General features: G+C 40.5%; 1 protein-coding gene across 1 annotated transcript in view; it reads right to left on the bottom strand.

Moving 5' to 3' along the window:
- Positions 1-16858, bottom strand: part of RAD51B (RAD51 paralog B) — an 817688-nt gene that overhangs the window by 152169 nt on the left and 648661 nt on the right. The window contains 1 exon segment of the mRNA XM_036736712.1: positions 8151-8254. Within this exon segment, the coding sequence (XP_036592607.1) occupies positions 8151-8254 (104 nt within the window).

The following is a 16858-nucleotide window of genomic DNA, read 5'->3' as shown; positions in this document are numbered from 1 at the left end:
ATCCTAGAGAATCAAGTAAAAAACTACTTGAAATAATAAACAACTTTAGCAAAGTTGCATGATATAAAATAAACCACATAAATCCTCGACATTCCTATACATCACTAACAAAGCCTAACAGCAAGAGATAGAAAGAGAAATTCCATTTAAAATTACTGTAGACACAACAAAATATTTGGGAGTCTATTTGCCAAGACAAACCCAGGGCCTATAAGAACATAATTATGAAACACTTTTCACACAAATAAAGTCAGATCCAAATAAATGCAAAAATATCAGTTGCTCATGGTTAGGCCGAGATAATATAATAAAAATGACAATTTTACCTAAATTAATTTACTTATTCAGCACCATACCAATCAAACTCCCAAAAATTATTTTACAGAGCTGGATAAAATAATAACAAAATTCATCTGGAAGAACAAGAGGTCCAGAATATCTAGGGAATTGATGAAAAGAAATGCTAGGGAAGGTGGCCTAGCCATACCAGATGTTAAACTGTACTATAAAGCAGCAGTCATCAAAACTGCTTGGTACTGGCTAAGAAACAGAGTGGTGGATCAGTGGAATAGGTTAGGTACATAAGACGCAGTAGTCAACAACTATAGCAATCTACTCTTTGATAAACCCAAAGAATCCAGCTTCTGGGGTAAGAAATCACTATTTCACAAAAACTGCTAGGAAAATTGGAAAATGGTAGGGCAGAAACTGGGCATAGACCAACATCTTACACCATATACCAAAATAAAGTCAACATGGGTTCATGATTTAGGAATAAAGGCTGATACTATAAGCAATTTGGGAGAGCAAGAATAGTTTACCTACCAGATTTATGGGAAAGCAAAGAATTCATGACACAAAAAGAGATAGAAAGCATTACTAAATGCAAAATGGATAATTTTGATTATGTTAAATTAAAAAGTTTTTGTATAAAAAAAGCCAATACAACAAAGATTAGGAGGGAAGCAGAAAATTGGGAGAAAATCTTTACAACTAGTGTGTATGATAATGGCCTCATCTTTAAAATATACAGGGAACTGAGCCTAATTTATAAGAATACAAATCATTCCCCAATTGAGAAATAGTCAAAGGATATGAACAGGCAGTTTTCAGAGGAAGAAATTAAAGAAATCTATAGGCATATGAAAAAATGCTCTAAATCACTACTGATTAGAGAAATACAAATCAAAACAATTCTTAGGTACCACATCTCTCCTGTCAGATTGGCTAACATGACAAAACAGGAAAATGATAAATGCTGAAGAGGATGTGGAAAAATTGGAACACTGTTACACTGCTGGTGGAGTTGTGAACTGATCCAGCCATTCTGGAGCGAAATTTGGAACTATGCCCAAAGGGCTATAAAAATGTCCATACCCTTTGACCCAGCAATTCCACTTCTAGGGCTGTATCCCAAAGAGATCACACAAGTGGGAAAGGGACTCATACGTACAAAAATATTTATAGTGGCTCTTTTTGTAGTAGCAAAGAATTGGAAATCAAGGGGATGTCCATCAATTGGGGAATGGCTTTACAAGTTGTGGTATATGTATGCAGTGGAATATTATTGTGGTATAAGAAATGGGGAAGATACGGACTTCATAATAACCTGGAAAAACCTACATGAGATAATGCTGAGTGAGCAGAGCAGAACTAGGAGAACATTATACACATCCACAGATATATGGATTCTGTGATGACTAACTTTGATAGACTTGGCTCTTCTCAGCAATACAAGGTTCAAAGACAACTCCAAAGGACTCATGTTGGAGAGAGCTATCTACATGCAGAGAAACAACTGTGGAGTCTGAATGCAGATTGAGGCAAACTATTTGCTCTCCATTTTTTCCCCTTTTTCTCTCTTTTTTTTTCCTTCTTTCTCATGATTCATTCCATTGGTCATAATTCTTCTTTACAACCTGACTATTGTGTAAATAAGTTTAATGAGAAGTTATATTGGCCATCTTGGGGAGGGAGGTGGGAAGGGGGGAAGAAAATCTGGGACTCAAAATCATGCAGAACTGAGTGTTGTAAACTAAAAATAAAAAATCTTAATTTAAAAAAAAGAAAACTAGAAATAAATTAATTAACTTAGAGAAAATATGGTCAGGACATGAGTGTGGAATGCTGTATTTATCTCTCTGATGGGATGCTCAGAAAATTGTTCAGTATTTAACACAGTTTACTAAGCATTTATTGAGCTGCCACTACACGCAAAGAAAAAATGAAAAATAGTTCTTTTCAAGAAGTTTACAGAGTACTGAGGGGAGGGGAGGGTGAGAGGATAATATGTACATAGATAAAAGAAAAGTTATATACAAACCACATGTAAAATAAATTCAAAATAATTTCTGGGGATATGAAGGGTGAGACACTAAGTAGGAAGAGGGTGGGGGCACTGTTCAGGAAAGCCTCTTATAGGAATTATAACCTGAGCAGAGCTTTGAAGAAACCTAAGTATGGTGGAGGAGTGCATTCTGGGTGTGGAGGACAAACTTTTCAAAGGCATGAAGATGGGAGATAGACTATAATGTTCAAAGAAGAGCAAACAGGCTAGCTTGACCTGAAAGTAGAATGTGCTATTAAGTCTGGAAAGTTGGGGGGGCAGATTGTGGAGTGTTTTGAAGGCTAAATAATGTGCAGGTCATCCTGAAGGCAATGGTGACCCATTTTAGTTTCTTGTGCAGAATGGTCAGATCTGTGAGAATTAACAAAACCTAGCAACTGATTGGATAGGGGAGGTTAGAGTCTAGGAAGATGGCAAGCTTGTGAACCTGGGTGACTGAAAGTAATGTAAAGTGAAGTAAAAAGGTAATGCCCTTAACAGAAATGGGGGAGTTTGGAAAGGTAGAGGAATAGGCGGGGTTTAAAGGGACAGAATAATGAGTTTGTGATTGTAGCCAGAATGGCCTTTGTTTTCTTTGAATGACTCAGCTTACCTCATTGAGCCTCTGGACACTGTGGCTTGCTCTTCCGGGGCAGGAAGCCCAAAGAGCATTCCAGGAAGCAGACAACTTCCTGTGTGATGAGTCATGGGGCTGGCTGAGGGGAGGTGTTAACGGCTACGCTAGGGGGAGGGGCCAAGTCAAGAACCAATCGGCCCTGGTCGTTCAGGCAGTGCTTGATGATGTCAAAAACTCTATAAGAGGGGAGAGGACAGCTTGAAGATCCTCTCTTCCTTTTCCGGTTGGAGCCAGAGACAGTTACAGCGACAGTTACAGCGACAGTTACAGCTACAGTTACAGCCACAGCCACAGCTGAAGCAGGAGCTGCCAGTAGCAGAGCTGACCTATGGGAGAAAGCTGAACAAAGACTTCAGGCCAGTGGGTAATCTTATTACCATAGAGGGGGAAACATGATTTTGCTTTACGCAATCATGCTTCTCTGTAGCCTCCTGGTTACTCTTTCAAGGCGTACTTATTGGGCCTGGAAGCTTTTGATCAATATATCAAAATGGGGTTGCTGGTTCATGGGTTGGTTACTGTGGAGCCTAAATAAATGTTTTGATTCTTCTGCCTTCTACTTTGAGAGTTTCTTATATCCGGCGGTTCCGAATGTTTCAGACATGTTTATGATCCTCTTTGAGATTATAAACTCTGCCCTCCTAATACATTTGGCGACGAGGATGGGATCGCTAGGTATAAGATCTCTATTTAGAAGCAGAACAATTCCAGAGGAAGAGATGAATATCCCAGGATGGGAGGATCCATTTTATTCCTCCCTAGCAAAAGAATTGGCTAAAAAAGCTGGACCCTGTGAAAACTGGGAACCAAGGCTACGGAGAGGAGATCCTAGGGATTTGGAAAAGTGTTTACGAGAAGTTGGGATTCAGTCAGGGGCATCACTATCTAGGCAAAGCTGGATAGTGTTATCAGCCTACCGGCTAGTATACGAAAGATTGAGATTAAGTGAAAGACATGGGGGCACTCCTACCCCACAGGAAGAAGGGGAATCTCAGATAGCAGGAGATCAAACTGACTCAAATGAGAACTTTTCTATTAATGTGGCTAAGAGCAACAGGAGACCAAAAAAGCCCAGAGTGCATTTCAACCCAGCCCAGAAAGAGCCTGACTGCCTGCTTCGTCCTAGCCATGGTGGCAGAGGAAGTGAGTGGGGGGGAGAATGAGACAATGTTAGGGGCTGAGGCACAAAACACTACTGGGGTTCAGGATGTGCCTCACACAGAGAATAGGAGATGGTTAAATGATCAGACAAGGGCTCGACCCATACAAAGGAGGAAGACAGAAACCCGAGGTGAAGATTCAGTTACAAGGGAAATTCAGGAAGATTTCTCACCGCAAGAGGTCACAGATATTTTGAGTAGATTCAGCCAAAGAATAGGAGAACCATTGATATCTTGGATGGTAAGACTCAGTGATCAAGGGGCCAGTGGAATATCAGTAGATAGGACAGACTGCATGAGATTCATAGGTATCAGCCATGATCCTCTAGTTCAACAAGCTTTTAGGGAACATCATCAGCAAGGAGATGGTGATAGCAGGACTACTCTGTTGGCATTAGCCGCTGTGGGATGCAATAAGAGATATGCTACTGATTCTATGTGGCCCACTGAGCACAGACCCTGGTATTCACTTAGAGATTGTATCATGAGACTAAAGGAGGAGGTAATGAAGACTGCCATTATGATAGGAACTGCAGACAAATATTACAATGATCCAATGGGACTGCCTCATAGGAATTTAATAATTAGGACAGCTCCCCCTGCTTATAAACAACTAATTTTGAATTTATTACTTGGAGAAGTAGGGAGCCGTCTTACAACAGTGATAAATAAGATTTTACAGTTACATGACTTAGGTGACTGGGGAAGGGATAGATCTCCTCGAGAGAGAAGGGTGAATAATCAGCAAACTTGGCGCCAAAGGAGAGTAACAAGGAAAGAAATGTTTACTGCTTTATTGAGAGCAGGGGTAGGTTTTGAAATGATAGATGGAATTCCAACCAATGAATTATATAGAATGTATAGAGATAAAGGACTTGATAACAGGAGAGATAGGGAAATAAGAACTGCTCCTGCAAGCCCACAAGCCACTCAGAGTGAAGGTGACCTTGTGTGATTAACGGATGAAAACTTGTACATTTGGGGAAAGGCTGGGAGGACAATCTTAGTCTCTATCTAGGGTGGGATCCTCTTGGCTTCCTCATTATGTTCCTTTTGAAAAGAAACATTTCCCACCTGAGTTTGGCTCTGATGTTGGATCTTTGCATAACTGAAATCTCAACCAAACTTGAGATGATTTTATTTGAAGAATTATAGTCCATACTTGTCTATTCTTTTTGTCCTTTGTTTTGGCTAACCTTGTTGCTAGTTTTGTTTCCTTCAGGCTTAAGCACCCTGCACTTTCCGGTGACTGCCTAAGCATGTAGCATTCTTGGAATTCCTGCCAGCTTGTTAAGAAATGACCTCTGGAATGGGACTTTTTGGGGGCAGGGCCATCTCTACATCCAATTTCAGCATGAAGAAGCTATGGAAAATGAGACCTTCACCCCTCACCCCAAGATTTTGAGCCCCAATCGTTCAAGGGGGGTGGAAATGATGATAGTGTTCTGTTTACTTATTTTGTGTTATCCTTGCTGTGTTGTTTTATTGTTATGATATTATTGATCCTATGTAATGGATACAAGGATTTAGGGGTGGACATTTGAATTATTAATAATTATTTTGGGGATGATTAATTGAAGAGATTATCTTGCTGGGACCTAGGGGTGGATCACATTTGAATCGTAAACCAATATTTAGGAATGTCACCAAATGATATGTTTTGCTTTATAATGAATGATATGTTTTAGTTTCCTTTGTAATTGGATCACAATGTATGTTCTAGGATACATGGCTGATTAGATTATGTATCCTATAACAAGGGGTGGAGTGTAGCCAGAATGGCCTTTGTTTTCTTTGAATGACTCAGCTTACCTCATTGAGCCTCTGGACACTGTGGCTTGCTCTTCCGGGGCAGGAAGCCCAAAGAGCATTCCAGGAAGCAGACAACTTCCTGTGTGATGAGTCATGGGGCTGGCTGAGGGGAGGTGTTAACGGCTACGCTAGGGGGAGGGGCCAAGTCAAGAACCAATCGGCCCTGGTCGTTCAGGCGGTGCTTGATGATGTCAAAAACTCTATAAGAGGGGAGAGGACAGCTTGAAGATCCTCTCTTCCTTTTCCGGTTGGAGCCAGAGACAGTTACAGCGACAGTTACAGCGACAGTTACAGCTACAGTTACAGTCACAGCCACAGCTGAAGCAGGAGCTGCCAGTAGCAGAGCTGACCTACGGGAGAAAGCTGAACAAAGACTTCAGGCCAGTGGGTAATCTTATTACCATAGAGGGGGAAACATGATTTTGCTTTACGCAATCATGCTTCTCTGTAGCCTCCTGGTTACTCTTTCAAGGCGTACTTATTGGGCCTGGAAGCTTTTGATCAATATATCAAAATGGGGTTGCTGGTTCATGGGTTGGTTACTGTGGAGCCTAAATAAATGTTTTGATTCTTCTGCCTTCTACTTTGAGAGTTTCTTATATCCGGCGGTTCCGAACGTTTCAGACATGTTTATGATCCTCTTTGAGATTATAAACTCTGCCCTCCTAATACAGTGATACAGATGAGATAGCCAAATGAAAATATCCTGCATTTGGTGATGCAGGACTGGAGATCAGGCCACTTCCAATCCATAATCCCTGTACTCTGGCTGTCATCTTCATCTTCTTCATCCCCCTTCCACCTGAACTTGGACACTGGGCTCTGATAGGCCAGTTTTCAACTTATTTCACCCAGAACCAGGTCTCCACTTCCCAATTCTTATAGTTCCTCTATTTATGTGTTATCTTCCCCTTGTGGAAGGCAAGGTTTTTGAGGACAGTGACTGTCTCACACACTTACATTTGGATCACACACACACCCCACCCCCACCCTATGCTTAGCACACTGCCTGGCACATAGTGTTTAATCAGTGCTTCATCATTATCATCCTTTGGGAGTAATCTGGGATGCTGATGGAATCATCAAAATAAAGAGTCTAGGGAAAGAAAGAGAAGGACTGGGACAGCCCTGGGGCTGCCTGCACTTAAGAGGTAGGAAATCAAGAAGATAGAGAACATGCTGTCAAACAAGCAGGAGGAGAACCAGGAGAACCAGCAATGCTACAAAAGATGAAGAAAGAGAAAGAAACCCAGAAGGAAGGTGTGGTCAAGGATGTCAAAAGTGGCTGATAATTAAGAAGGTTGAGAATTGGAAAAGCTCATAGGATTTGGAAATTAAGAGATCATTGGTAAAATTAGAGGGAGCAGTTTCAGTTGAGAGATGGGATGAGAAGCCAGATTGCAATGGGTGGGGAGTAAGCAGGACATGAGGACAGGAAACAAACAAAGAGGGTACCCATTCTTTACCTTTCTACTGGCTTGTCCCAATACCTGTACTTCACTCTTCACTCATCTCCACTTTGGAGAATTCCTCTCTTCCTTCAAGAGGAAGCCTTTCCTCATCCCCTCAACTGCTACTATTCTCCCTCTCTAGCTACCTGGCACAGAGTAAGTGCTTAATAAATGTTTACTCCTTTCCCTTCCCCCCTTGTCTTAGCCCAAAGATTATCATATGGAAAGGTAGGTTGCAACCAGATTGTGAAGAGTTTTGTTTGGACTTTGTTTTGTAGGTAACTAGGTGACACAGTAGATAGAGCACTGGGCCTGGAGTTAGGAGGACCCAAGCTCAGATTCAGCCTCAGACATTTAAAGTTGTATGATTCTGGGCAAGGCACTGAATCACCACCCTATGTTTGCCTCATTCTGTAAAATAGGGATAATAATACACCTACCTCCCAGGGTTGCTGTAAGGATCAAATGAGATAAACAAAGTCTTTAGTACGGTGTCTGGCATGTAGTAAATGCTATATACTATATACTAAACGCTATTAACATGGGATCAATGGAGTTTTTGAGTGGTGACCTATGTAATCAGAACTGCATATTAGCAAGTTTGATGAGATAGCATTGTATAGTGTGGGAAAAAAGAGGAAAGTAGAGGTAAGTGAGGAAAGTAGGAGACAAGTGAGGCGTTATGATGACCTGCTCTAGTATCATGGAAATGGGAATATAAGTGAGGGAATGAATACAAGATATATTATAGACAAGGGGTTTACCTGTCTTCTCTTTGAGTCAAGATATCGGAGAATCAGCCTGGTGTTCACACTGTGACTCCAAGTGTTCCCTAGAGTAGCTGTCACACAACTGGATCCAGAGGTACCTGAAATTAACCAAAAATTGGACATGTATAGATATAAAGTCAAGTTTTTATGCATTGTTTAGAAAGTACCCATGGGGATTATGTTGATAGCCACAAAGTTAACAAGTTCAAGAATTTTTTTTTTGGAGGGGGGGCACAGTAGTCAGACTTGTTATTTCACCCGGGTAGGGAACTCATAGTGTGGAGCCTTCTTCCACCAAGCAGATAGGCAACTCTTCTGTCACTTCTTATAGGCAGATCTTAGAGAATTGCCAAAGCAATGACTTGTCCAAGATCTTGCTGCTAATATGTGTCTAAAATTGAACCCAAGTTTTCCTTATTCTAAAGCTTACCTTCAAACCATTATGCCACCATGTTGGCTAAATCGAAAGTAAATACTATGGTTCCCAAGTTTGGCCACCATAAAAGCAAGCGAATAAATGCTAAGCCTACCTTCTAATCACTATCCTGGAGTGACACCATCCATCCACCCTACAACTTCATAAAAGGAGGCATTATTTTGGCATTATGGCATAACAACCCATGGAATAAAGTTCAGGTGATGATTCTCCTCATATGTAATTTCCTATGGTAAATCTTTCCTAATTAACAATACTAATGATCATGGCTAACATTGCATAGTGCTCATTACATAGGCTAGGTACTATACCAAGTACTTTATAATTATTATCTAATTTGATCCTCCTACCTGGGAGGTAGGTGCCAAACAGGAATTCAGTGACTTTTCTGGGGTCACATGGCTAGAAAGTATTTGAGGTTAAATTTGAACTCAGGTCTTTCTGACTCTAGGCCCAGAGCTCTAACCACTGTGCCACCCAGTTGCCTGATTCTTCTAATTGTTAGTGCCTTCTCCTCCCTCAAATTATCACATATATGTTTACATGTTGTATCCCCACAGAGGAATGCAGATTTCTTGAAGTCAGGGACTGCTTTTCGCGTCCCCACCACCACCACTCCCGCATATCTTTAGTGTCTAGCGCAGTGCCTTGCCCCTACTAAGTGATAAATATTGGATTAGATTGGATAAAAACCTCCACAGCTAAATAGGTTAGTATAATTTTCCATGTCAATGGAGATAGATAGTACATGTATTGGAAGTTCCTTGAGTGTTCTTAAGTTTCAGAACTTAATAGTGTTTTCCCTTTATCCCCATTGCAGTCACTATACATGTCTAGTCTGTCTTATATATTTATCTTTTGAATCAGAAATAATCCTTAACTTTATCAGGTTCCATAAAGGCTTTCTATAAATTAGGATTTGTAGTAAACCCTTTATAGGCTTGTCCTCTAATACATAATGACCCAATTCTGAGCTTAGCTCATGCTCCATTTGGTTTATGCAATGATGCACTTGCTTAATGGGCTGCCCATTCAACTCTATAAATAGTCTGGGAATATTAATTCTTTATCTACTTGGTTTTTCCTCATTTACTAGGAAACTTAAATCAGTTGATCAGGAATTTTTATTTGGAGGGGAGAGGGGTTATAGTAATGTATAAGTCTCGTTTAACCCCACAGCATCGAAGGATGAAGTTACTTTTTATTGGCAGAAGTCATACCCAGAAATCATAGGGTCACAGAGTCATAGGCTTCGAAGTAGAGGGGGCCTTTGAAGTCTTTTAGTGCAACCCACTCATTTTACAGATGAGGAAACAATTCTAAAGACATTCCAGCACTTTTTCTACTGCCCTTTACTTTAGTCGTAGGAGATAGGGTAAAACAAATGTCATACTGCTCCGTGGTCTCTGGTTGGGTGAGTTAGGGTTTATCCAAAGGGCAATGCTTTCCCCAGCACCAACCGCTACTACTAAAATACTGGTAAGCAAGCTTGAGGAAACATACCACCAGACAGACTCTTAAAAGATGATAAAGCCATCTCTCAAGTTAACTAAGTCTCTGGTTCTGCCTTCTCAGCTGATACTAGGCCCCAAGGAAGACTGAAAAATCTTATGGGTGACTGGTCTTTGGAAAGACACTGACTAAGGGTGTGATGTCATCATCTTATCAAACATCTGAATTCTGCACATCCCTCAGGCAAGTGTTTAGCTTCCTCTGTTTTGATGTAGGCTGATAAACCAGGGCAAGGGGTTTCAATAAATGCAATATGTGTCCCAGTTTGGCAAGTTGCTTAACCTGATTCAGCAAGCCCTTCAGCTGGCCCCACACAAACCAGGTGGCTTGGAAATGAACAGACCTTGGACATATGATTGACAATGCTGGACAGAACGGAGAGTGAAGATGTTTCTGATATGACTTTATATAACAGTGACTTGAATTTTAAGAAAACATTGAGAAATTGTTGAAGGGATAAGGAAGGGTTGGTTGAGGTCGGTTGGGGGCAGGAAATAGGGAGAGAGCAGACAGATTTTATTTCACTTTTTGAAATAATGGCTCAGTTATAAACTTAGTAACACTCTCAACAAAGGCATATAAGCAAATATGTGAAGTTGAATCCTCTCAGGTACGGCTATTTAGTAACATCTTTTGTCTAATACTTTTCCAACCAGGAAACTCAATGTTGTGGGTTTTTTTTATATTTTTACTCTCTTGAATTCCAAATATTTCTATAAAGAAGTATTAGAAATCATCTTCATTTTCCATGGAAGAAACTGACGCAAGGAGGAATTTATTTGTTTTTCAGAAAGAATTTAACCCAGACTTACATTGGTGAATTGAGCAATACAACGTCCTGTATCAATGACCTAATTGACCTGCCTGAAATATAAAACTGAACCTGTTATGCTCAGTGGAGAAAGTGCTGAACTTGAAAACCACAGGACCTGAATTTTGCTTACTACCTGTGTTACCTTGAACAAGTCACTTAACTTTGTTACTCTAGGTCTCAGTTTCTTCATCTGTTACAAGAAGGGGGTGGACTAGATGACCTCCAAAACCCTTCCATCTCTACACCTTTGTACTTGTGAATTTATTCTCTTAAACCAAACTGAAGTTGCAAAATTAGAGGTATAATTCTTTATGGCTGAGGGGTTCAGAATTGCCCAAAGCATATTTTAGTATTTTATTGTGCCCAGTGTTGCTAAAAATAAATGAACTGGGGCTTTAAAAATCTTTTCATTAACCAGGGATTTTTTTTTTTTTTTACCATAGCAGGATCTGACCTGTAATTGATATCTTAGGTACAGCTCCCAGAATCCTCAGTGTCTCTCTTAGGGGCCTTTGGTAAATCATATAACTAGCTCTGTGATTGTTTTTCCATCTGTAAAATCTGAATAATAATACTCGCCTCCAGGTAACAAAAGGTCCTTGGTGACCTTTTAGATGAAGGTAACTAGATACATATAAATGACAATGATGGTGATGAATATGAAACATATAATTTAAAGTAGAGAAGGCCTGCAGTTTGGTCATTGTCCTTTAATATTTTAACTTTTGTTAATCATAGTTGAGGTAGCAGAATTCACCACTGGGGAAGGAGCTATGTTTGATATCAAATCCATACTTTGCTGGGGGTGAGGAGATGGGTGGGGTAAGATGTGGGCAGGAAAGCCAACTTGTCTCTTAAGTCAAAGGGTCATCCCAGCTTACAAATATGCTGAGCTTGGTTGGGTCCTTGAGCAATCAGGATCATCACTATTGTATATACTTGGCTTCCCCAAATCATAAGCCCACTTATATCAGGCTGTGTCAGCATTCGGAAGGAGTTTGCACAGGAGCCAGTAGGAGGGAGAGGCCAGCCTCTGATGGGAAATCTCCTCCTCTAAAAATATTTCAATTATGGCCATGGGGCAAGACAGTTCTCAGAGAGCAAAGTTTAATCTTCAGCAAAGTCCCCACTCCAAAAGACAAATTCTTACATTTTAGAATAGCAAATGTGCAAGCAAACCAGGGACTCCCAAGTACCTGTGAGACAAAGGTTCAAGGCCAAGTACAGTTGGATATCCTGACCCTCATCTCACTCCAGATTGAAAAAAAACCATTTTTTTTATCAAGATTAGGAAAGAGGAAATGTCAAGAAATTGAATGAAAATCCCTACACATGCTATCTGGACTTAAATGAACTCATGGAAGGAGATGGGATGTTCTGTTTTGTTTTGTTTTATTTTACCAGGGTGAACAGCATTCTAGGGTTCTATTGAATGCATAATAGATTATGGACTAACCCTGAGTGGGGCTCTATTTTTGACTCTGTTACTGCCATTTGTGTGTGTGGTGTGTTTTGAGAGAGACAGAGAAAGACAGAAACAGACAAAGAACAGGCACTATAGGAAGTAGGAAAGGCAACAGGGCCAACAGCGTGGCGGTGACAAACCAGGAGACTACGTGCTGGTCCTGACTCTATCATCAGCCGGCTAACTGTTCTTGGCTAAATAAGTCACTTATGGGTTGCAGTCCCATGTAGGGTATTGATCCACAGTTTAAGAAGCACTGAAGGCGTCAAGAGTGGAAAAAGTTTAAGAAGCCCCAAATTCTTAGCTTAACATGGGCTCAGCTTCCCCATCTACAAAATCAGGAAGTTGCACCACATCTAGGTCCCTTCAAACACTGACATTCTCTATTCATGTTCAATAATTTTCAACTCTTCATGGCCCCATTTGGGGTTTTCTCGGCAAAGATACTGGAGCAGTTTGTCATTTCCTTCTCCAGTTCATTTTATAGATGAAGAGGCTGAGGTAAACAGGGTTAAGTGATTTTCTCAGGGTCACATAGCTAGTCCAAATCTGGCCTTAGACATTTACTAGATGTGTGACTTTGAGCAAGTCACTTAGCCTTGCTCATCTGTAAAACGAGATGGAGAAGGAAGTGGCAAACCACTCAAGTATCTTTGCCAAGAAAACCCCAAATGGGATCCTGAAGAGTTCAAAACAGCTGAACAACAACAAAAGATGAGTCTTCCAGACTCCAGATGCACGCTCTATCCAATGAGCCACTGAGCTGCTCCAATATTCTCTAGTTCTTTGAAATCTTTTTATTCTGGTTCTCAGTCTATTACTCTGTTCCCTCTACTCCCCAAGTAGTTAATAATGCTTTAGATCAGAAAATTTAATTAAAATTAAAAGTTAATAGTAATATTAGCTCCCCAAGGAGTTAATAATACTTTATATCAGAAAACCTCTTAGAATTACCTGTCCCCTGTCCTTTCAAATTGCCTGAAGAGTATAGAGAGACTTAGTTTTTTCTTTAAAAGTGCCTAGAGGATAGGAAAGCAGAAATTCCTTAAGCTACTATAGGCACTAACGTTAAGTCAAGAAAGGAAGAAACAGCAAGGGGAGCACTGCTGTTACTGTATAAACTGTTGCTGTTAGTGAATAAAACAAACAAAACTCTGGGATATAACCAAAGCATAAAGATAAGAAATTATTTGGGTGCATTTGGGTGCATTAGATTGTAAACTCTTTGAGAGTAGGGCCTGTTTCATTTATATAGCCTTCAAGCCTAGCATAGTGTTTTGCACACAAGCAACATGCTTAAGAAATGCTCACAAAATTGAATTAAACAGAATTGAGTTCTGAGTGTCCAGTTAAAATCAAGCATTTTTGAAGGAAAAATATTAACATATGTTACTTGTCTGGCTGTCTATTTTAGATGGGAAGGGACTGACAGGAGGATCTCCCCTTGGGAGAAGTAACAGCCTGTCTGGATACCCTTTCCTGGCCCTTTCAGTGAAAAAACTGATAGAGTAAATGACTTCAGTTGTCCATGTGTTCTAGTCTCATAGGCAGATTTTGTTCCCTGTTGTGTGGATAAAGAAGTGTAAAGGGTCTGCCTTGAATACCCTTGAGAGTGAACCAGCCCACACCCTCTACCCAGCCCTTACCACGCCACACACACACACACACACACACACACACACACATACCCTAAATTGTCTGCTGTAGACCAGGTCTGTGGGGAGAGAGAGAGAGAGAAAAAGAGAGACAGAGAGAGAGAGACAGAGAGAGACAGAGAGACAGACAGAGAGAGAGAGAGAGAGAGAGTTTTACATTTACTGCAACACTCATTGGTATCTCACTTGGATTGTCAGGTTATGTTTAACCTTTTCTCTGATCCAATCCCCATTATTATAGTAATGGAAACACTAATGGGTATAAAATTCTCAGAAGTTTAGGGAAAGCCATTCAAATAATTTCAAAGTCACTTTTGTATTCAAAGCAGAAAAAACTCAATTCTTTAAAACCCAAGTTTAAACAGCTGACGTCCAAAGTATAAGAGAAAAAACATACTGACAGCATATGATAGATGGGGCCTGATTTGGAGAATGCCTGGTAGAGGGAAAGGTAGACTGCTGTGACCTCAAGCACCATAAGGCCATAGTTGAAATTTTAACAAATGAGGCCACTGGGGCAAGCTCAGAAATCTATCTTCTAGTAGAATGAGTTTCCTTGGGGGCTTGTGGTTCACTGACAGAACCTGGAAGCCAGCTGTATTTTGTGTGAGCTATACTTAACCAGGTCTCTAGAACTGACACATGACTTAGGTCTATGACCAAAGGAAGTGATATTTTTGACCTATCTCTATAAATAGAGCACTGGAAAAACCCATCTTGTTGTAAATGGCCCAGAGAACACACGCTATCTATTAAGTAGGTGGTCACAGTACTTTTGCTGCCTCTTTAATGGAGAAAAACAATACCTTGAGTTATATATACTATTCAGAATTTGAAGAAGCTCAAAATACTTTACATCATATTACTACTTTGCCCATTTTATATATGAGGAAACTGAACCATATAACAGTGAAATAAGTTTACTTGCCTAAGGTCACCTGTCTGCTAAAGAATGCATCAGACATTGTTCAGGTCTAGTGATGAACGAAGATTGCTTTTCCCCTGAGTAAAGCAAGGAGGAGACCATAGCTCTTTTGGTGATTGGCCCAAGATTAGCACCACAAATTCAATTCATAGATCTTTCTAAGGGAAACCTACCCAAGTCTCACTAAGAGATACGGAAGAGTGGAAATAAAGAAGAGTAGAAAAAAGGGGGGTGACAGCTAAGACTTTTCCCTATGCCTTCCCATTGGTATAGAAAAGTAGAGGGAAAATGATTAATTCACTCCAGCTGAAGGTGGAAAAGAGCTAAATAGTAGGTTAGGACATTGCCACCGTACTAGAATAAAGAATGGCATGCATTAACATACCGAGACCACTTCTATAGATAGGTAACTGTCAGAGAATTAATGTCAAAGGGATAAAATAACACAAGTTTCCCAAAGAAATTTCCAGGATCAACCTGAGACCAGGCACCCTGCAAGAAAATGCTAAGATTGGAAAGCACAATATTCCTCCTTGTGAAAGTCTTGCGGGAGGCCCCCAACACAGGGCTTCCTCACAGTATGGAATGATAGGCATCAAGGGACTCAAAGAAAGTTAGAAAAACAACTGGATTTGATAAGAGTGTAAGTGAAAGGAAAAGAACAAGCCAGGGGCTCTTGAATAGAACTCCACTCCAATACTCTTTGGGATCACATGCCCCCAGGATATGTATTATATCACCTTGTTACACTCTTCCCACCCCCCACCACTAAAGACAGACATCCTTGGTGGCTGCTGTTGCAACAATTGGGCTAGCAGCTGCTGCGGGGGTGAAAAACCAACACAAGCTCAACAACAAGAATGCTGCAAGCCCAGATTCTTTTGATCTGCTTTACTAAGGAAAGCAATGTTAAGGGTTTAACAATCTTACTTTAATCCAACATACAAATACCATGCACTCAGCTCAGGGAAAAAAGCCAGCACCCTGAGATTCAGAGCAAATACAAACAGAGCAAATAAACACGAATCAACAGACAGATTTTTGTCTGACAAAATCGCAATATACAGTTACCAGAGAAGCATCAACATCAAAGTCGGGGAGCTAATAACAACGGCTGGCCTAGAGTCATGCACCACTCCTGCTGCGGCTCAGAGCTCCAAAAGAGAAAGCCAACCTCTGCATTTATATATCTTGTTCAGGGTCAAAGGTAAGTCACACATGCGACTCACCCACACAACCTAAAATCATCACAAAAATGTGACTTAAACCCACCTGGTCTAAAAGCCTCTGATGTCACAAACATGTCACTCAAACCCATGTAAACTAGGCTTTCCCTTAAGGCAAGGAAGTCAGCAAGGACTCCTAATTTAATCAAGGAAACAAAGGCCAAACTCTTCAAGGACACATGGTTGAATAAGTGCTAAGAGCCCATTTTGATTCCCCGCTACAGCTGCTGCCTTTTGTAAACCTATCAATGACTAAGACCTAAGCTACATTTGAATACACAACCTTTTTTGGAAAATGAGAGAGAGAGAGAGAGAGAGAGAGAGAGAGAGAGAGAGAGAGAGAGAGAAGAAAAGATTTTTCGATCTTTTATGAAAACTCCTGAATGACAATACTTTTTTTAAAAAACACTATAATTGTAAAGGATACCCAAAGAAGCTTCTACTAGACTGGCTGTTGTTCTGTTGTTATTTAGTTTTGTCTGACTCTATGTGACCCCAGGGACCCCACGTTTATGAAGTTTTCTTGGCAAAGATAATGGAGCAGTTTGCCATTTCCTTCTCTACTGTATCTCAGTTTTACAAATGAGGAACTGAGGCAAATAGGGGTTAAGTGACTTCCCCATGGTCACACAGCTATTAAGTATCTGAGGCTGGATTTAAACTCAGAAC

The sequence above is a fragment of the Trichosurus vulpecula genome, chromosome 8, assembly GCF_011100635.1.
Source record: "Trichosurus vulpecula isolate mTriVul1 chromosome 8, mTriVul1.pri, whole genome shotgun sequence".
NCBI lineage: Eukaryota > Metazoa > Chordata > Mammalia > Diprotodontia > Phalangeridae > Trichosurus > Trichosurus vulpecula.
Note: the sequence above shows the minus strand (reverse complement) of the source record. Positions and strands in the feature narration are given on the sequence as shown.